This window comes from Scophthalmus maximus, chromosome 9 (assembly GCF_022379125.1).
Source record: "Scophthalmus maximus strain ysfricsl-2021 chromosome 9, ASM2237912v1, whole genome shotgun sequence".
Lineage (NCBI taxonomy): Eukaryota > Metazoa > Chordata > Actinopteri > Pleuronectiformes > Scophthalmidae > Scophthalmus > Scophthalmus maximus.
The window spans coordinates 19,372,072-19,394,512 of record NC_061523.1 but is presented as its reverse complement, the minus strand read 5'-3'; the positions used below and the strand labels follow the sequence as shown (position 1 = coordinate 19,394,512).

Below are 22,441 nucleotides of genomic sequence, written 5' to 3'. Positions count from 1 at the left end.
TTCTGGGTCTGTGCACGCTATACTCAGGCACTTACCTGCGTGTGCGTGTGTGTGTGTGTGTGTGTGTGTGCGCGTGCGCGTGCGCGTGAAGTTGAAGGGTATTGTACAGAGTCAGTAGTCTTGATCCTCCTCTACACTTCAGTGGATTCAAAGTCGTTTCCTGTTTTTTTAAAGGTCCACTTTGAGAGAAACGGCTCCCTGGGGCAGACTAAGCTGTCATGGTGTCACACACTGACAGGGAGAAGACTAAATCAGAATAATCTCTCCATCATGGAGACACACACACACACACACACACACACACACACTGGATGGTCTCTTGTGCTGTACCACAATTACAGTGGGTGTGTTGCATTTGCATTGGGTGTGACAATGCTGGATTCTTTTCTCATGCACCGAGACGTCTCCCTTTCTCTGTCTCTCTTTCTTTATTCTCTCACTTTCTCTTGCACGCACACGCACGCACGCACGCACACACACACACACACACACACACACACACACACACACACACACACACACACACACACACACCTCTCTGCATGGCTCCAGGCTGTACAAATGAGCCCTGCCACTTCAGAGAGCTAAAGAAAACTATTCTGATGTCATTGGTAATTATTCAGCAGCGTATTCCCACAGCTTGTCCTCCGTCTCTCTCTCTGCCTTTCCATCTCCATCTTTCTCAGAGAGAGAGAGAGAAGCTTCTCCCTTAATCTGATCCAGATTTCACACTTTGTCACTCAGTATTTCAGTCTTGTACCTCGGGTGCTCTAAGTGTAATCCCCTCCAGGCAAGACACGACTTGAACTAAATGATTTCACACGAGAGCTATTTGTCTTCCCGGGGTGGGCAGAAGGTTTCCCTGAGTGCAGGACTACAGAGTGTAATCTATGATCCTGTCACCTTTATTGTTTCACTCTTTAAAAAAAAAAAAAAGATTAATTGAAGATTACTTGTTTAAAATGTTCTTGAAAAAGCCACCAGGGTGGATTAATTTCTGAAAGTCATGAAATTAATTGTTAACTTGGACCCTGCATCCAAACCTTTATTATAATTTTATAATATATATATATATTTTTAAATACATTCAAGAAGACACAAATGTTTGTTTTACCTTTTTGAGTTCAGTTTGCAGACATGCGAATCTGCCGCCTGCCTAAAAGTTTGGTCTATATTCTTGGTTAAAGTGGTCTAAAACACGTAATAAGATAAGAAGTAAATAAAATACAATATTAAATGCATTTTTTCTGATTTAATCTATTAGGACAGATTTCCTTATTTCCAAAGAATATGATTTTTTTTTTCCTCCATGCAAAGGTCAGTTTAGTAACTACTAATTTGTAGAGACATTCATGTTCTCATGATGATAAACAATAATAACTTTTTTTAATGTTGTGTCATCATCGGGTAAATATCTTTATTTTCTATATGTCCTGGTTTATGACGGGCTGCTCCTCTTGGTCATGGTGGTGTGGAAGCATGTGTGAGTGTGTGAATGGTTGAAAATGTCAAAGTTAGAAAAGCACAGCGTTGAGTGCAGTATATTTACTGCGAATGACTGATATCGTTTATACTTGACATTCAAGTGACTGGCCTGTAGATGGCACTATCGTCTGTCTCAGTCTTGTATCACGATAACTCTTGTATACATTCCTCTTGTGTGTGTGAAGGTCTTTGGACCACAGCTGCCTCTGATAGGGATCTACAGGATGAGGAAGGGACGCTGAGGAGGTCACACACACACACACACACGGACACACACACACATACACACACACACGGACACAGAGGCATCCCACATGTGAAGGCAGGCAGGCTGTTGCCTTTGAAGGGGCCTGGCCTCCTCCAACTGTCCCATGCATGCTTGAGTGATGTCAGCACGCCTGTGGAAAGATTCCTTTCCTGTCACACAGACACACACACACACACACACACACACACATGCACACACTACTTCTTTATCACACACATCTCCTTTCACACAAACACACACCAACTAGCCTTGCTTTTTACTACTCTCTCAAACAAACACACACACGCTCTTGCTTGTAAAACACACCGACTTTCTTCCTCTCCTTTTCTTTCTCTCCCCTCACACACACGCACGCACACACACTCGCACAGAGACACACACTTGGCAGGATGTGCGGGAAGAAAAAGGGGCCGAAAGACAACACCGAGATTAGGAGGCTTTTGTCACGGCTCCGTGGCAGACTTTAAAGGCCTTGGCTCCCTTCCCATCTGCCAGATTTCTTTCTTTTCTCACCCCGTACGTCCGTATCCCTCTCTTTTCATGGAGGGGGGTAACACTTGGTACAGAGAGACGGAGGGAGGGAGGAAGGGGGGTAAGGGAGGGATGGGTGGAAGAAGGATGGAGGCTGCCCGCTGCCCCCCTTTTAGCCTCCTCTTTGTGTTTTTGTTTTCCCAGTTTTAATAGCAGCTTTGTGGCTGTGTGGAGGACGAGTGGAGAGAGGGAGAGGTGTGCAAACAGAACAGCGCTTCAATGCCAGCCAGGTGTTGGTGTTGTTCCCATCTGTGTGTGTGTGTGTGTGTGTGTGTGTGCGTGCCCGTGTGCGTGCGTGCGCGTGCCCTTCATGGTCACTGACTCCATTCACCTGAGCGCTTCTTTCACAGTGAAAAGGCGGTTGCCGGTAAAAAGCTCTTTGGACAGCTTCCCCTCATCACCAACCGCAGCTGCTGTTGACTCAAGCTCCCAGGAATCTCCTCCACGGGTTCACACCCTTTTAACCAGCCGACCGCACACTAGACCCCTCCACGGGCGCGCAAAAGGTCCTGCAGGGCCACGGCGTCTGAAGGGCCTCAACATTCGCCCTGGCAGTGGACGAGACTTTCGCAGATAACTGCGACGGGCTTAATTCCTCCGGAGGAAATTCCGCCCAAATGCATGATCGCCGGTGCGGGAGCCGCCCGCAGGTGCCGCGGCATTTCACAGAACGTGGAGCATTCAAGATCCTGACGCTTAAGCCTGCGACGTTACACTGCCAAAGTTTGCAGCTTCGAACTCTCCTCAAGCGATTGTGAAAAACTTTCAAATTACTATACACAAACTAGTCCATTTTTTTCTGAAGGTTTGTGTGAAACGAAAACAAACAAACAATGACCTCAACCCAACTAAGGACTTTTACCCTGCGTGTCAACAGCTGAGGAATGTCTTGAGTAGATCCACGCTCCTGCTCTGCCTGCTGACAGCGACACACTGATCCGAGAGGCCGAAGGTTTCATTCATAAAACGTTTCTCTGAAAGAGTCGGCTGCGAATCTGCTGAGGATGTTTTTTGTTGTAATGTTTCCTTAATCAAAAATGATTTGTGGAATGATTTTTAAGCCTCTTCCAAAGCAAAAATCCAAAAAACAATGTCCTGTGTGAGCGACGCTCACGTCACCACACAACTGATGGTGGGAGGGACGAGGTCACGTTCCAGCAGATCCACATACTCTTGTATGGAACCAGCAACAGTCCACTGGACGTCAAAGTAAAAAGGCTTGTTCACGTTCAGATCTTTAATTATGACAAAACTACAGATTTTCAAGTGTAATTTTGAATGTTTTATTTTTTTTAAATTGTTTCTACTATCATTCAAACCCCCCCCCCCCAAAAAAAATCTATTACTTTTTTATTTGTGATTTTCTTATATGTATATGTAAATATAATTATGGACAAGCTTTTCAAGTCTCGGAAAATATATTGATAACTGATGTTTTCCCCCTGCCAAAAATCTATTCTAACCCCCGCAATTTTTTACAATAATAATAGTTTCAACAAATACATTTTGAAAATGTGAACGATTTTTTATATGAAAGCACGGACAGGGGATTGACTACCGTCCACAAGCTGAGTGACGGGACAACTTTATCAAAAACAAAGTTATAAAATGTGATCGTCTTGTTATCTATTCATCCTTTGGTCTTGAGAACAATAAATAAGGTGTATTATAACAGGAAGTCATTATTTGTTTTAAAGTATGAATAAGAAGCTGGGAGTTTTTGTGCGCATGAAGTAATAAGTCAGAGGGTTTCCATTATCAACACATTAGAATCTCAATCTATTTCAATAAATTGATTGAAAGGTTTTGAGCCACACACCCACTTCAACCAGCGTGTTTATTAATGTCACAGTTTTGACATTAGTCACAGTATGCTGGTAATCTTCTGGATTAGTCTGATTTCGTTTCTGATTTATTTAAGATGGTCACTTGAGATTTGACACCTGCTCGTATGTTTTAACAGGACAATCTCCGCTCGTTGGTGTAACCCAATCCCTGGCCTGGTATTTATTTTTTGCCTTTATTCCTTTGTCACTTTTACTGTATGCTGACGTCTTTGCCCGTCTTCTCTTCCAAAGCTCATAATCTCAGCGAGACTTTCACCTGGTTAAACAAAGTTTGAATACAAAACACACAGCGGATCCTCCCGTGGGCTGCGCCAGAGTCGTGCACCAACATTAAACATTTCGTTTTTCCACTAAGTAATTGGGAGTTGTTAAACTGCAGGGCTCAGCGAAAGTGTGCATCACAGTGACCGAGATTGTTACTGAAATTGATTGGGTTTTGACTTTTGTTTTTGAAGGAATTGGAATGACAAAGTAGAGAGACAGAAGGTGAGCGGCCTCCGTGACGTTATTGTCTTCTCCTCTTCCTGTTCTGCACATTTCTATTCGCTTTCATCCGACACTCACACACTCTCCGCTGATCCCGTCTGCACACACTCATCTCCTCTCATCAACGCAGGGCAGCACTGAGCTCAACTCGTCTGTCAGCAGCTCGTCTCTGTATCATCCTCCTCCTCCTCCTCCTCCTCCTCCTCCTCCCTGCTTTCCTTCCATCTCTTCCTCGTCTGTCTGTCCTCCCGCAGTCATCCTCTGCCCCCCCCCCCCACTCTTCAAGTCAGTCACATTCACAAGAGACAACCAGGAACACACACTCCCGACAAAAGAAAAAGCAGGAAAAGGCTAATCTCCGAGATAAGAGAAGAATGAGAGTTGGATGTCGAGGATGGAAACGACCCAACAAAGTCACACACACACACACACACACACACACACACACACACACACACACACACACACACACACACACACACACACACACACACACTCTCACACGCACACACACTCTCACACACACACACACACACACACACACACGCACACACACTCTCTCACACACACACACACACAGTATTTTGGCTTGTTCAGTATCTTTTCTCCGGTCTGTTTTTTCCCTCCTCAAATCTCACACTTACTCTCGTTTAGAGAGTTTAATATATTTCAATCGCTCAGTTATTTATTTATCACCAGTGAAGCTTTCCAGATGCACGGAAATCCATGGGTTCCAGGATTTGTAAATCCCAGGGTCGGGTGATACAGTCATGAGTAACTGTTGACTTTGCAGAAATTTCAGAAACCACAAATTCCTGTGAGGTATTTTTTCTTCTTTGTGTATTTTCTTTCTTTCCTTTACGTTTTTTTTTCTTTTTTCCCTCAGACCTCTTTTCCTTATTCCTTTCAATACAACTCATTTCCCCTCCGGCCCCCAGACCCATTATGGAGCTCAATGCGGAACATTATGAGACAGAATTCCCTCTACTACTGTACGTGTGAATGGAGGATCCCCTTTGGGTCACAACATCCGGGTCCGTCTCTGTCCGTTTAACATGTCATGTCTCACAGAATTGCCTCTCTAATCAGACAGACTTTGTTAATAAGGAAGTGGTGTTTAAACTATTAATCTGACTGTTGATGTTTTGATCCTTGCAATGTTAAAGAATAAATGCCTGTGCGTTACCCGCTACTGTTCATTTACAGGTCTTCAAGTCTTTTTTCATGATGTGTAAAATTTGCTCAACAACCAATATCTTTATTAATATTAAGATGAAATGACCATAATGTCAAACTGTTGACTCATTGTGACAAACCCCCAGGGAGTTGTCATCGTGCTCTCTGCGAGCGTTTTATCCTCTTTCAGCTCACAGTTTTGGTTCGGCTGCCTAAAATGATTTGAGTTTTGGTTCAGTCTCATCACATCTATACATCTGACCTGTTGTTGCCCTGCTCACCAGCTCGTACCTCCAGGTCCTTGTGCAGGGGCCCACTGCCTGTCCCAGAAACCCAGGGGACAACTGGAGGGGACCAGGCATTTGTACAGTAGTCACGGCCCCAAGGCTCTGGAAAGATCTGCCCGAGGAAATCAGTTCGGCATATTCAGTAGGAGATATATATATATATATATATATATATATATATATATATATATATATATATATATATATATTTTATTATAAGTACTGGGCGTCATCTGGGAGTATTTTCTGATTTAACTTTTCTGATTCTTCTATTTAATTCTGATGATTTTGTGACTTATTTGTTTGCCTTGCGAAGCAATTTTCAATCTGAATTTTGAATTGCGCTCTTTAAATAAGGATTATTGCTACTATAAAAAAAACAAAAAACGGAATAGCACGCAAGCGACTCTTGTCTGCGCGTCTTCTTGTTCTGTTTCTCGTGTCCTGCCTTGTCGATCTCCTCCACACCCTTTTCTTTTTTTTCTCCCAGTGCCCCGTCTTTTCAACAGTATGGTCTTTCATCATCTTCCTCTCCTTAAAATGAGTCAGACAGCGCGAGAGAGAGAGAGACAGAGAGACTCCGGGCTTTCACACCCTGCGTCTGCACGCAACGCTTGTCCATCTGTCGTCTCTCTCGACAGACATGTTGACAAGTGGACCGCCGGCCGCAGCCCTCACGGTTGAAGGGCTACGACTGTTTAGAGAAGGACATTCGGTCAAAGACGGTCCCGTGGTGCTGGGAGGTGTTGTACCGGATGTGACCCGAATCCCTGACGTGACGGAGAGTTCAGGCGGCGACACGGACAGATCCGGGACGTCGGGGAAAAAGGAATGAAGAGACGAGGACAGAGTTGAATCTTTGACAACAAATGTGACACCGCAGAGATTTTAGTTGTTTTTTTTAATGGCACGAGTAACGTGATTACAACGGGAGACAATAAAATCTTTTATCCTAAACGACGATGCGACTGTACAAGATTGTCGATACAAAGACCTTTTCGATAATTTTTTTTTTTTGTATATTCTGTCGGCACGTATAAATACAGTATCTTACAATGACATGAACATGGTATCCGCTACATAGCTTACATGATGACTATAACACAAAATCCACTCATGCAGTATAATGCCCAATTATATGAAAACAACAAACATGTTTGAAAGAAAAATAAATTAGACGAGCACACGGAGAAGCGTAACTTCTTGAACGGCGAGAGAATTTCAGCATTTACATTGTGTTCGTGTTGCCAGAGCTACTTTATGGTCCAAAGCATTCTCACCCAACTCCCTAATATCTTTCTATAACTTAAAACATCAATGTCATGTCATGCACATACTAGTGGTAAATGCACATATATACGGTCCGTCTGTTGGCAGTCCATTAGCTCTGACAGGTTTGAACTGAGAGAGGGAAAAAGAAGAAGCGGGGACTGGAGAAGTTTTTTCAGATGCACAATTTTTCATCCTTCCAAATACCAGAAGAAAAACTTCACAATGAAATCTACTCCAGCTGTTGCTCAGGGTGACTTTGTCAGCAGACGTTTCAAAAAGAGAAAAGATCGCGGGGAGGAAAGGAAAACTCCCCCCCCCCCCCCCTATTTCCAATTACATCTGTTGCCCGAGATGTAAAAGAACATACAATAATAATTTTGTTTTCCAAGAGTAATGCTTTTTTCTTTGATGCCCTGATATGCTTAGTGGCTTCATACAGAAGAGGGGGAGTCTGCAGTGGAATACACGCGATGCTGTTAACTTGGCTCCTGAACACGTTAAGCTTCTGAATACATTTCATGTTCAGGCTTACAGACGCTGTCAACATTATCTGTAGGCTGCATTTTCCCATATTTTTTTCTCTTGAGTAAGATCACATAGAGACATTCACAGACTTCAGCGTAAAGTACCAGTGAGTATTTCCTCTTCTTAAATTGGCATATACGATTTATCCATTTTAATACACTTTTGTACACTTTTCTACTTGAGTATTAACGATTTATGTGCAAACATACATGCTGAAGTTCGACCACACGTGCAACCGAGTTTACCAGGTGATTTGAATAAATCACTTCCTGTCACGTGCTTGTTTAAACACACTTGTATTTAAGATGTCCTGAAGACAAGGCCGTTTACTGAACACAGTACAAATACCAAGAACAAACACGACGAGCTTACAGCTTCTTTCATACGTCACATGTATACAGTACATTTTTTCTTTACATTTCTGCACCGTTTTTTTTTTTTTAACGTTTGAACGTTTCTGGACAGCCGACCCACTTCTCCAGCCGCTCCGGGCTTCCAGAGCGAGAGAGAGCTGTAATGCAAAACAGCTGAGACGCAAATCTTATCTTAGCGTATCATTTTACACAGATTTATTATTTAGTGGTCAGATTCATGAACACACACACACACACACACACACACACACACGGACAACAAGATGGACACCTGAGAAAGGGAGGGTCTGGTATATGTTGATGATGAGAATGTTCCTTGCGGCTGTTTGTTCGATTCTTTATTCGTGGTTCGTGACACTGAGCTGGTCCGAATGAAACTACCAGGAGCAGTAAAGACCGTTAATGTGATGATATAGTGAGTGAGAATAGAAGTCATCCAAGTAAATGGATGAACACACTACAAAGTGCATTATTGGAATATCTCTGAACACCTCCGAGAACATGAAAAAGTAAAACTCTACTGCTTCCTGTTTTACTGTTGTCTTGACTGGAGATTTAAAAATGCTTAAATTTCGGTTTTAACCGTTTGAAAAACAACCTTATTGGCTTGAAACTTTATTTTTTCCCCTATATGGTCACTGTGTTGTAGTGGATTCCTGAAGCGGCGGGTCCACGGGGTCTTATAATCTCAACTGCGGCATCGTCACCTCATAACTACGACCTCGGCCTTAAAATCCATTTCCTCCTTCTTGAGCTTACGTCGACCGGCAAAACAGGTTGTCCTCGGATTTTCATCTGCTAATTTCTTTAGTCCTCGCAGCTGCCGATGACCTCACTAACACAAAGGCCCTGCGCGAGGTCTCACACACACACACACACACACACACACACACACACAAACACACACACACGCACACACGCACACACACACACACGCACACACGCACACACACACACACACACACACACACAAACACACAAACACACACACACACACACACACACACGCACACACAGACACACACACACGTGTTTTCAGTTTGGCTTATTAGACCTCAGCTCAGGATGCAGCCAGGAGGAGCAGCATTAGGAACGACCTGGGTTTTACCAAATTCAATGTCTTAATTGCACTTGCAAAAAAAGTGCAATGAGGATTATATCAATGAAGCAGTTCATGTCCCACATGCATGCGGAGGGGAAGGTTAAAACAAGTGACGAGACGTGTGGCAGTGTACGATAGGTGCGTGGCTTCTTTAACATGGAATTAACATGAAACCTTGGCTATGAAATCGTATATGAATCAATTCAAAAACACACTTCCACATCCCATTGTTCAACAATCTCTTGAGGAGGTTCGTGAAATTAGAGGTAAATCTGGAGACGACTGGATCCAAAACATCCTGGACAAGTTTATGAATGTGTAGATGCACAGTGCGTACGATGACGACACTGATATTCAATTCAGTTTAAGGTTGTTGGCCATTATTTTACCTCTTAAAGTAGCTTTACAACAGTTTCCGTTTTTTCTTTCCCAGGGTGACAGACGGCACTGCGGCTCCCTGTCCAAAACTTTACATTCAAACAAGAGACAACATGTCAAATCTGACGAGTAACAAACACAGGCCGCACGCAAACGGTGTTCACATACACCCCTGCTCATCTTGTGTGGTGCTCGGAGAAGAGTTGAGGGTCGCGTGCCTCGTCCTTGAGCTACAAAGTCTCCCTCTTTTTTTCAAGCCCTCTAAATCATAAAACAGATTAACAGGGACCATTTATATATCCGCAGATCCACAGAGAGTGATCCGTGAAATCTGGAAACAATTCTCCGGAGGCACCGTTTTGCACCGAGGCGCTGTTGATGATCCCTTTGCGCCGTTTGCTTTAACAAGTTTAAACGTGTGACACGATGACAACCGATACCCTTCATCCCTAAAGTCAGCGGGCGTCAAACTGAGCCGCAAAAAGGAGACAATGCAAACAGGAAATGTAAAGGGGGGCGGAAACTACTTATCGGCGTCTGAGGAGGTCTAGCGATCACTTCCGCAACCGCCGTCTGAAAGGAGAGGTGCCTGGTTGAGGCAGAACTCACACCCTGGCTGCAAAGAGAGATTGATATCAGCTCTCTCTGTTCCACACAGCGAGCGGATAGCAGCTGGACGTTTATGAGAGCAGCTGTCGGCCCCGGCTGGAGCGACTTGTCTCCGCCGAGGCTGTGGACGCAGCGGAGTCAGTCTTGAGTTGTGGCTCGCACGGCTCCGCTGGGCCGACGCCAAGAGATATACTCTGACGTTACGCGGTTACATTACACACAGGCTATACGTTCTTTATAGATTCATCCCGGGTGAAGTAGCATGCTAAATGCCATATAATCATATTCCACTATGTACACGAGTAGCTATGTTTGGAGCCTTAAGTTGTGAGAAGTGAGCTTGTGTTTGTTCTATCACTGAGGAGGTTGTGGTTGTGTCCAAAGTACTAAACGAACGGAGGCAGATAACTTGTGAGTTCACTGTTGCTTTGAGTATGGCAAAAGGATTGATTATGGCATATTTGGGGATTTTTGCTCTCATAGGTTGCAATGAATTGGCCAAAAAATGAAGGATCTGTGTCTTCTTGTGTCTTGAGTAAATCCGTTTGCACCCATCCTATGCGCTGCAGCAAAATGAGGAAGAATTGCATGATCCCCCGTGTCTGTACGTGAATCCGCATGGTCTCCTGCATGTTCTCTGCCCTGTATGTCAGCAGTTAGTGAGGACTGTTGTGATGCGTTGAGTCTGCACACGCATGTTCATGTGAGAGTCGAATGTGAAACGCCACGCACGCGCACTTGCCGCTAGCCTCGCTGCTAACACTGGTAGTGAATGTGCTGGTGCTGGTGCACTTTCCCGTCCACGTGCGAATGCGTGTGCGTGTGAATGTCCGTGTAGATCTTGGGGTAGACCTTCGGCGCCAGTGGAGCGCCTCCTTGAGCCAGCAGCAGCTGCTGATGGGCAATGTAGTCCTCGTATGAAAGGCAATCTTTGTCGCCGCCGGCCGTCTGAGGAGGCAGCGCGGGGCAGGCCCGGTCCCGACCGGCCACAGGTAGACGCTGAGCAACCGGCAGGGCGGAGGAGGACGAGGGGGAAGTGGAGGAGCAGGTGCGTTTTGATTGGCAGAACCACAGGAGGGCGGTGCCTAAGATGAAGGCGACACCCGCTGGGATTCCTATAATGACGGGCCAGGGGAGGCTCGGGGAGGTCGCTATGGGGACAGAGATGATCAGGGGCTTCAGATCTGTAAACAAAAAACAAGAGATGCAGAAATTAATTAAAAGACAAATAGCCGAAAATATGAATCATTTATCTAGATTTTAATCTAACACTCTTATAGACACAAGTATGTTGAGCAGTGTGCTGGCAGTGGCTGCAACATGCTCTTCAGCTCATCACATGACTCACTGTTGTTGGTTAGCATCTTGTTAGCCTATGATGTACACTGTTGATAATACAGACTAAGATGGCAATTAATGATTATTTACAACACCAGTTAATGAATAGAGTATTTTCTTGATTCATTGATTAAAAAAAAAAGTGTTATGATTTCCAAAAACTTCCAAAAAAAAGAGTCAGTTTCTTATCATGTTCATGATAAGATGATATTAAATTTCCCTTGTTTGCTTAAAACATTTGCAGCTCTACTATTGACAGAGGTGGATGATTTTTCAAGGCAATATGCTTTAGTCAAGCACAATCAATATAGATATATGCAGCCACATCTGCTCTCTGCTTAGGTGATGGTCTTTCAGGGGTTGATGCCAAATCTTCTGGCACCACAGCAAGTACGACAGGAGCTCATTGGATATTTTGCCATCGAGTAAAATGGAAGAACCCCCCCCCCCCGACACAATCATGATCAAATTTCTCCCTCTATGTTTCTGATGATATTTTCTGTCTTTCTTCCTCCGACCTGGTAGCACAGTGAGGTAGGCACTCCGGAAGCTGTAGCCCATCGTGTTGGCTCCCAGGCAGATGTACATGCCAGCATCCTCCTCCTTGGCTCTGGTGATCAGCAGCTTGTTGAGGTAAGAGCCATCGGGACGTGACCAAACCTCTCCCGTCGGCAGCACCACAAAGCGATGGTCCCCGACCTTTAAATCAAAATCACACAAAGTACAAAGTGGTTGCTGATCAGTTCACTCAATCATCGTCAATAATCTCTCTCGGGTTATTGTGGTCTTTTCGACGGTGCATGTGCTCGTACCTCTATGGTGGAGTTGAATTTGTTCTCGTCACCAGGTTCGACTCTCTTGAGCCACTGGATGACCGGCTTGACGTCGCTGCGGACTTTACACTGGAAAGACGTGGTTCCTCCGTAGTCCACCGTGGTGTTGACGGGGTGAGTGCCAGTCAGGATGGGTTTGGAGTTGGTACGCTCTGCAGAAAGACACACAAAAGAGACGTACATGCACAGAAAAGAGTACAATATTAATATTAAAATCCACTACCAGTCAAAAGTTTTAAAACACCACCGTTTTTTCAAGTGTGGACATTGTGCTGGTCTTCCATCATGTTACCATTTAGTTCTTAATCCCTGAAAATGACCTATTATCATCTAAATGTATTCAAATTGAACTTCTCTTTCTTCCTTCCCTTGGGCATCGTATTGTTTACCTTTGTACCATTTAAGGTTGCTGACTGGACTTGAACTTGAAAAAAAACTGGAAAACCGGGGGGCGTATACTTCAGTTGCCAAGTGGAAAACGATAAAAAATAAAAAATGTATATCATAAAGTTTAATTGTTGTACATTATAAACTTGAAGAGCGGTTGGGAAAGAGTGTGTAATCTTTTTATTCAATCTATTTGAACTGAATGACACTTAAACAAAACAAAAAAGAGAACACAATATGGTATGAAAGGACTGTTTGCGCAGCATCTGCAGTATTCACCACCACATCCTCCGTCTCTGCTGAAGATACACAAACAGATCCCGTATCTTCGGTTCCCACCTTTTCCCCCTCAGTTTGTACAGCAGAATAAAAACACCTTCCGGAGACATTCAATAGTCTCCTTTCTTTGGCATGTGCTAAAGCAATCTCACGGAAATATAACCCCGTGAAAATGAGTGAGCTGTTTTGAATCTTGTCTTCAGTGGACAATATAAAAGGCATCCTCAGCTGGTTTGTAAGTTACAGAAAAAATTCAAGAAGTTGGAAATATAGTTTCTGAACTGAAGCTGTATAACTATAGTTTCTAAGCGGTCGGTGGATTTCAGGGAGGACCATAAGGTGAAGGGGGAAAGAACACTCTGCAGAGCTGTGTTGTTCCGGAATGCATGACTAGCAACAATTCAAATGCAAAGGAACCACACGTGCAAACAACATCTAGAACTCATTAAGCTAGACAGAAAACTTTGTGTCAAATCTTTGGGGAATGATTTTTTATTTAATGTGGTTAAAAAGTCAAGAGGTACTAAAGATACTAAATGGTGCAGGGAGATGACCTGCATTTAGCCAATCCCAAACTTATTGAATTCCCAATCTGCTCACGCAGGTGCAAACCCATTCATGACCATCACACAATTTACTGTGTTTAAGAATTCCGTGCACGTCGTACCACTTTTTATATGTTTTGTACGAGCTTTGCCGTTTCTTCTCCTAAACTCCTTTATTTTTTCACTTTTCTTTAACGCTGTCAAATGATTCAGTGAATCTCTTCAGAAAGAGAGAATATCGCAGTTGACACGCGCGAGCAGCAGTTGGATTTAACCCCGCTCCGTCTGTGTGCGTTTTTGTGAGCGTGCACGTTCGTGCGAGTGCACGAATGTCTTTGAGGAAAGACTACAGCTGTAGTTTAATGTGCAGCAGATGTGGCGGGTAAAGCGAGAGTCAGGAGACTCTGAGCCTCTCCACAGAGCTATAACATACAGTTCAGAGCACGCACACGCACACACACACACACACACACACACACACACACACACACACACACACACACACACACACACAGTCAGTCAACACCAGCTCCCCACCAAGCAGCTCAACATTAAATCAGCCAGCGTAAAGGAAACAGCGTTTTTGCAGCTTTCCAACAACACAACACATCGAAAAACACTCCCAACTCATCAGAACACACACTCTGCTCCCAACAGTCAAAATCAGATTTCTTTTTTTAGGGTGAAACTGCAGCCGGCTCACCGTCCAAACTGAAGCTGCCGCTCGACATTCCTGCCTCACTTGAGTGATGTCTACTGACAAGACTGACAAGACTGGTGGTGATCAATAAATGCCACTGAAGCGAGAGGAGCCTTATAAAAGCTATTCTCAAACTGCTATTCTCGGCGCGACTCAATTGCGAGCACATTACAAGCTGCGTTTAAGGTCACAGTTTAAAGCTTTTGGTTGACACTGTCCCTAAATGTCAAATTCAACCAGAATATCACAGTTTTAATTGGCAAAGGATCTACAACAAAAAACATTTGTCACTGTCTGTAAACACTTTCAACATGTGGTTTGTGATAGTGCAAGAGAAATCTGCTGATGACTGACCACTGTCTTCATGTCTTTCTCTCTCCAAACCAGATGGAAATCTACACTCAGCTCCCTTTTCCAAGCACTATCCGCCATCTCCTATGAGAGCAAAGAGCGATTTACTCTGCCATCGCATCATTTCAACGCTTGAAACGTTAATTATGGTGTTCCCGATCATACGATCTTCGACGTTTCACATAATCACTGCATTGTGAGTCCGAATGGAAACAAAAAGCCAATTCCAATCCCTGGCATTTAGTCGGACGGGCCTCCCGGTCGAACAATGATGTACGTACTGTGTACAGCATAATGCATGTTATGGTTTTTCTAAGTGTATCGTATACCAGCCGGGACACTCAGCAGCTCACGCACCACAATTCCAAAAAATGTGCTTTCAGATGTGTCACGACATGACATGACCACATGCACCACATGATTTGACATACATTCAAAATGTTTACAGACAAAACATTTTTGGGATGCCTCATCTCTCAAAAAGTTGAGCTGAAATGATTTGTCGATTGACGCAATATAGACAAATATATAATAACTGACAGATCGACGAACCACAAATATTTCTTTAACTGAATATCTTTGTGTTTTGGACAGTTTTGGGCTAAAACAAGTGATCTGAGCACAGAATCGCAGATTTCATGTTGTAAACGTCTTCACGTATTCAGGAATAATTGGACAGTTCTTAATAAATAACCTTTTCAGTAGAAATACTACAATTAAGGGACTTACACATTGAAAACAGTTTTGCTGTTATTGTACAAAGAATTTAGGTGCAGTGATTTATGAAAAATCCACCTACACCTAAATAAAGAGCAACTGATTTTGCAAAGTGATTTTTGAAAGTGGAATTGTGCATTTGCCATAACTCTCTTTTGTTCCCAGTGTGGAAATTTTGCTGGGAATCTGGGACAGAACACTTCAACTGGGCCGATTCTTCTGAGTATCAAATTTCAAATTGGAGTTAAAAATCACCTTTAGAGTTCCTCTCTCTGAAATGGACAGCGATTGCTGTTTTGGGAACCAACCCACCAACATTAATATGGACTAACTCTATTAATGATGCGTATTAATCACGGTGACTCACGTATGACTTCCACCTTGTAGGTGGCGTTGATCTCTCCTGCTCTGTTGGACACGTGGCAGGTGTACTTCCCGCTGTGCTCCGGCGTCAGGTTCTTCAAACTCAGGGTCCACTTCTTCTTCTTGCCGGCTCCACTGTCTTCGTCCACCAGCGGCCGACTGTCCTTCAGCCAGACGATGTCGGGCCGAGGGTTGCCGCTCGCTGTGCACTTCAGACGCACCGAGCTGCCCACCGGGCGAGCGATGACGCGCTTCCGCATCTTTGCCGGCTGGGTGAAACGTGGACGTACTGTGCGAGGGAAGAGGGAGACGGGAGGAGAATTGAAACGGCAATCGCCTATAGATTCTATTATTCGAAAAAATACGTCCTACTTTTATTAGCTGCTTGTAGGATATTGGAGCTTACAGTTACAATTTTCAACAATAAAATGTCAGTTTCAAGATATAAAAACGGAAAACTCCCTCTGAGTCAGTTGCAGATGTGAAAGAAGAAGGGCGGACAGGAGAGAACCGAATAACAGAATTAAAAAAGATAAATGATTTATAGGGCAGTTTTATATTTACAAGCACTGTTCTGTTCTTCAGACCAGAGAGAGGACGACGGACCGGCAGAGGAACTCATCAGATTCTTATTTGACACTTTTATTAGACGTAACAAGCGATCAAAGCCACGTTATCTGAAGAGGCTGTGACACAGGGGGAGGGTTCAGAAAGGTTTCAAGCCCCCTGCGTTTCAGATTATTATTGTTACTCCACTTCTTGGAGACATTTTCCCCAATTGAACAAATGAACACATGATTATCATTTTTGAAGAGAAGGGGTTTCGTTTGATTATTTTAAGGTTTAATCTCCTTCAACATACCAACTTTCCTTTAGGATAACATCAAATTGACTGATAAAATTGTTTAAATATATATTTCCAAAAGCGAGTGAAGCGAATGACACAAATTTAGCATCTTTGTGATATTCCTCGCCCGGAGTATCGAATGCAACGAATGTAAAAAGATTTGCTTCGCGTTTGGTGTGAACGCACCGTAAAATGTCAGGGTGAAGCACTGTGCACTCTCAACGAGGCTACTGGAGCTGTTGAACTCTCCATACACACTGGTATTCTACGCATGTTGGCTTGGACTTATGAACAGTGGGTTGTTGTTTCCTCGCTAGTAAGTGTGACCCCTTGCGTATGCACGCAGACAACTGTTGCAGCTAATGCGGTCCCAAATTAATTTTCCGCCCCAAAACTATTCAGCACTGTTAGGCGTATGGCCTTCCACGATGCACCAGGAAATCAATTCATTTGTCGCGGATAATAATCTGCATCTACACACAAGTGCATGTTTGTGCCTGGTGTGAAAGGGGCTTCTGCTTCTGTGGGTTTGGTAGGCAATGGTATCAAGGGGAAAAAAAACACGGATATTTATTTTTGAAAGTGAATTGTAGGACTGAATACGAGACTTAAATGGAATTTTCTCGCAGTGTGAGGGCTGTCAGACAGGCTGAGGTCATCCCCGCAGGCCGTGCCAAGAATGTCCATGTTGTGCTGTAACAACATATGGCAGCGTGCCTCCTGGTATACACAACCTAATTTTCCTGTAATAAACCCTAATTGTTTTGTTGGAGAAAAATGTTTTAATCACTTCCTCTTTTTTCTCTGACACAAAAGACGCATTCATACGACACACACACACACACACACACACACACACACACACACACACACACACACACACACACACACACACACACACACACACACACACACACACACATGCATATACACAAACGGCAGATTTGTTATTTTCCACTGATCCAGCACCTCTTGCCCCAGGTTCGTGTGCCTCCGCTGCTTGTTAAAAAAAGCAACATATTTAGACTTTGAACCATGCTGCCATGACAGCTCACTGTGAAACCCAGGAAATCAACGCACAGCTATGTAACATCCCTGTAAATATCCGGCCATGAATGCATTAATATCTGTGCAAGTCATACAGGGCCAGACAGTGACTGCCATCGCACCCAGACATCCTTTCACCCCTGAAAATGAACCATACGAAACAATAGAGCTCATACACACATTCACACAACCACATCCCTCCACACAGTTGCATGGCGTCATCCCATCTAGCCATTCAACATATACATATTCCTCCATACATAGAAAATAAAACGGTCGGACAATGAGCCCAAGCATCTATTCATACACACAAATCCCTCTTTAAAAAAACACACAAAAATAATCCAACAATCAACAAGCAGTGAAAACAGATCAAAGAAGAAAAAAAGAAGTATCCAGCAGGGAGGGAGGAGAGGAAATCATTCACAGGAGCGCTTGCTTTTTACAGCCCTCATGTTCTAGCCCCAGCAGATAGCCATCAACCGGGGTGATAAATCACCCTGAAACTACTGCGGTTGCGTCTGTTTCTTTGGACACAGTTATTATTCCAGCTCTGGGTAAACAAACAGGGGGAAGAGTTATGTGACGGGTTTGCGTACTCAAATCCGGAGATTTCACTACGGCGGCATTACTCAGCGGAATATAGCTCTCCGCCGACCGACCCGAAGCTGGGCCCGATGACAAAGAAAACACGCCCGAGAGGCTTTTAAGTCTCGCCTTTGTCCTCCATGAGTCTTGAGAAACGCTACTGGACTACTGCTGAACTGTGACCAGACTGAGTCAACACATCTAGCAGAGACGAGAGGGAGAAAAGCGGAGTGGAGGAGAAGTAGAAGGCAGCGATTGCTAGTCTGAAGCTTTTGGCAGTGTCTGACTTTGAGGACATAAATTCAACTGCACTTGCTTCAACTACAGTTACCTGCGCAAAGAGGCCGGGAGAGCCAAGGCACAGCGAAGCAGAAAGAAAAACGAGTCTCACAAAATACAGTGAGGTGCAATTGAAATGAGCAGATTCATAACGTCTAAGCTGGACCAAATCAAACAGGAGTCGAGGAGAGAACAGATGGAAAGAGAGAGGGAGCGAAGTTCACGTCAAGGTTAAGACATACAGAAGACTGACTGATTGCTGAAAAACACATGACGCTAAGTGGGAGTGACGGCAGAGAAATCGAGAACAAAGAGAAAGAGACGGCGTTAAAGTAATACAAAAAAGCGAGAGTGAAGGTGAGAGGGAGGGCACGCGAAGGGGTAGAGCGAAAGGAAAACAGCGAGGGAGAGAAGTGAGGGCAAACGGAGAAAGCGCCTCATAGGGGGAGAGAGGGACGAGGGGAGTAGGTGAGAGCCCGAGCGGGCGAAAGGGCAGGCTTGCTCTGGGTCTCAGGGGCCACTTCACCGCCACACTTCACAGTGTAAAAATACTACTGACCCTCCGACGGGCCGCCCTTGATCCGTGCGCCAGAGAGATAGAGTGTACGAGAGAGAGAGAGAGGGAGAGGGAGAGAGAGAGAGAGAGACAGAGAGAGAGACAGAGAGACAGAGAGAGACTTGGGATTCCCAACTTTAGATTTAGCCCTGAACATTGGGTTTTGATTTTTGGTTTGGGTTTTTAAAAAAAAAATTGATTTACTCCTGAATCCTCGTTCAGACATGCACAAGTGAGGTTAGGACCTCGAATTGGATTTGATACAGTTCAATTTTTTTACTGTGAATTAGATGATAAGGTCGATGCAAAGTTAGCCTAGCTTTGCATGAAGACAGAAAAACAGTTCTGTCTCTCTGAAATTCTTGGGAATTTATACAGATCTTGTTCCTTTGACTGCATCCGAAACTGAAATATAAAATAATGTGTATAATTTCAGAGGGAGTTAACTGCTGTGACTATTTGCTGACAAACTACCGCTGAAGGTAATGACATACAACTGGATATTAACCGGCAGCTTCTTCCCATTAACAGGGAACTGGTCTTTGAACCGGTTCCATCGAGGGTCATTTGAAATATGGTGCCATCGAGCGAAACCATTGTAATCATGGACACACCACCAAAGGAAATCACGGAAAACGAAAGGATGTACAATGGAATGAAAAAAGGTTCTAGCAGCAAGATGGCAGGTCGCATCCATTACCTGCGATATTTGTTCACCCTCAAAAAAATGAGCCTGGACTAACTTCTCACGATAAGAAGACAAAGAAGACTGAGACATGAAAGACGAATGGTTTGTAAAAAAACCCTGGTAAAACAAATGCCTCGCGCTGACACAACGACACGCCTACCAATGTCATCAAGAACCAGCTTTTTTTTTTTTACCAATTTTTATTTGGTCAAAACGCGCGGTCCAAATTTCGCTGCTCTGGCTCCATACGTAACTCCCAGACAAGAGAGTGGCAGCAAACTTCTCATCCAACTCTGGACGAGAAAGTGAATAACGGTTGAGTCAAAGCAGTTGTTGAATCATACATTTATCAATGAAATCATTTCCACGAGTCACAGCCGGAGGAACAGTCTGGTGGAATTAGGCGTTCGGAAGGGAGTCGGATGAAAGGATAACAAAAAGCATGGGTTGAATTTCATGACAGGGAGACTATCCAGGGACACTTGGCGGAGGGGGTTGTCCCACCAGATCACACCTCACACAAATAGACTGCTCTCCACTCTGTCAGAGCCAATTACCTACGCCAACAACCACCCTGGTGTGTGCCCGTGCGTCCTCCTGTGTCTGTGTGCGGGCGTATACACCGTCACCTCCTTCCCTCGGACGGTGTGCAAGGGGTTTATTGTACTGTAAGCTACTGTATTCCTTGAAATGTCACAAACCGCCAGATATCTACAGTGTCACCTCCAGGCTTCCTTCCTATATTGGTGAGATCAGAGACCTTTAAAGAGCTTACCCAGTTTCCCAGCCAGCTCTGCGCCGTGTGCGAAGTCGCCGTTGGCCATCCCTGCTCCACCTCTTGAGCTGGAGTCATCTGGTGGGGAAGAGCGAATGACAAAAAGTCAGTGAATTCCCAACTGAACAAGCCGGTCATGAATAGCATACCGTAGTGCATATGAAGCGTTCTGACGCAGGACAAAGAAATATCTCCTTGACCTCTAATTGTTTTGAATTATCTCAGAGGTTTCCGCGCCCATCTGTTGCTCCAGCGAGGCCACAATGTGCATGAATCATGTGCACAGTTTGAGCTACACACAAAAGGGGTGACACGAAGCCTCAGGGGTGGATGGGAGTCGGGAGGAATTTGTCTGTTTTCTATCAGCGTCTGACAGTTGTTTTTATACCATGTTGGCGTTTTAAGCATGGGGTCATGATGTCGTTTGTTCAACATCAACTCAAGAATTTGCAAATTGGAGGCAGATTGATAAAGGTTAGGCAAGCGGTGAGGTAGATAAAGTAGCAAACCGCGGGTGGATGAGCAGTAAGAAAAGCAAGCGGGTGGCAGGTACGATCTGATCAAAACGTGAAAAATTACCGAATGACATGGCACAGAGTAGAAATTCAGTTTTGAATACCTTGATACTGTTTATGTCTAAATTACGCTTTACAGTGTCCTATTTCTTTTGATCTCAGTCTCCTTCAGTCAGCGTGTCTTCCCGTTGATTACCAAAAAGATGAAAACATCTGCCTGGACCTTCCTGCTAGGAACCACCTGAAGATGGAACCAATGTGTCCGAGGGGCCCCGTAGCAGGGAGGCGGGGAGGGCTGATACAGCGCGACGTCAGGTCTGTCAAAATACTTGAAGGGGGGGTGTGCAGTCAACTTGGCCTGAACCTGAATCTTCAACCAAAACCCGATGGAGGAATGAAGAAAATGGACAACAGCATTGGACCACCTGCAGATTGCAATTTTAAATGGGTATGTTTATCGTGCACGTTGGTGTGCGGCTCTGCGCCCGGATTTTCGAGGCGACCACCTGAAAGCTCGGAGTGTTTAATGCAGCGCCAAACGTCTTTAAAGCATCACTATTTGGACGACGGAATGAAAGACGCAATTGAAATGAAAACACGGAGCATGACCTGCATCCTCGGGGCTGGTATTAATAGCAGGCCGGCCACGTGGTGGAGGCCCCATGTGTGTGTGATATGAATTCCTGAATGGGTGTGTCCGCGCATGTGTGGGTGCAAGTGTTCTGGCGTTACTTGACTAAATGGTAACTTGAGGTGCTGGTATTCCCGTCAAAGCTCAGTCCTCCTTCCCTTCCTCCGAGTCCCCCCCTTCATTCCTCCTTCCTGCCACATGCGGCACAGTGTGCTCCGGGGGCAGCGCGTTCAAAAGCCAAGGTGCACGGGGGTCTGCTCTGAAGGGGGAACAAAGGAGTAACCCCCCACCCCCCCCCCCCTCACAGGAGTGGTGCGAGCCTGTAAAACTAACTTGGCCGACTTCCTGGGGGCGGTTGGAGCGCTTCCACTGTACATTGTGATACCGATGCAGAGACAAACTAACAATGGGCTACAAAAGATTTACTAGCGCGCGGTTTGCTGAAAAATATAAACTAGACATTCACTAATAGACAATTTAATTAATGAAATTAACAGACACGTGTTTTCTATCCATAAACTATGTCAACTATCATTCAACCTCGCGGGTCACTCCTGTCGACTGCCATCAGACTTTTCTACCTTTATCTACCTCGGCCAGGCCTGTGATCACTGAGCTGGACTAAATTTCTCTGCACCGTTAACACTTATACTTTGAACTGG

At 44.5% G+C, this 22,441-nt stretch overlaps 1 protein-coding gene across 2 annotated transcripts in view; it reads right to left on the bottom strand.

Moving 5' to 3' along the window:
• Positions 1-6,962: 6,962 nt before the first annotated feature.
• Positions 6,963-22,441, bottom strand: part of fgfrl1a (fibroblast growth factor receptor like 1a) — a 65,614-nt gene continuing 50,135 nt past the window's right edge. Inside the window, exons 4-8 of one of the 2 annotated variants that reach the window (XM_035650185.2) lie at positions 20,634-20,711; positions 15,858-16,142; positions 12,491-12,663; positions 12,197-12,377; positions 6,963-11,524 (exon numbers count right to left, since the gene is read on the bottom strand). In XM_035650185.2, coding sequence (XP_035506078.2) covers positions 11,097-11,524; positions 12,197-12,377; positions 12,491-12,663; positions 15,858-16,142; positions 20,634-20,711 — 1,145 coding nt within the window. In that variant the 3' untranslated portion in view covers positions 6,963-11,096. The remainder of the gene's footprint in view (positions 11,525-12,196; positions 12,378-12,490; positions 12,664-15,857; positions 16,143-20,633; positions 20,712-22,441) is intronic. The other variant, XM_035650186.2, reaches the window with a different exon arrangement.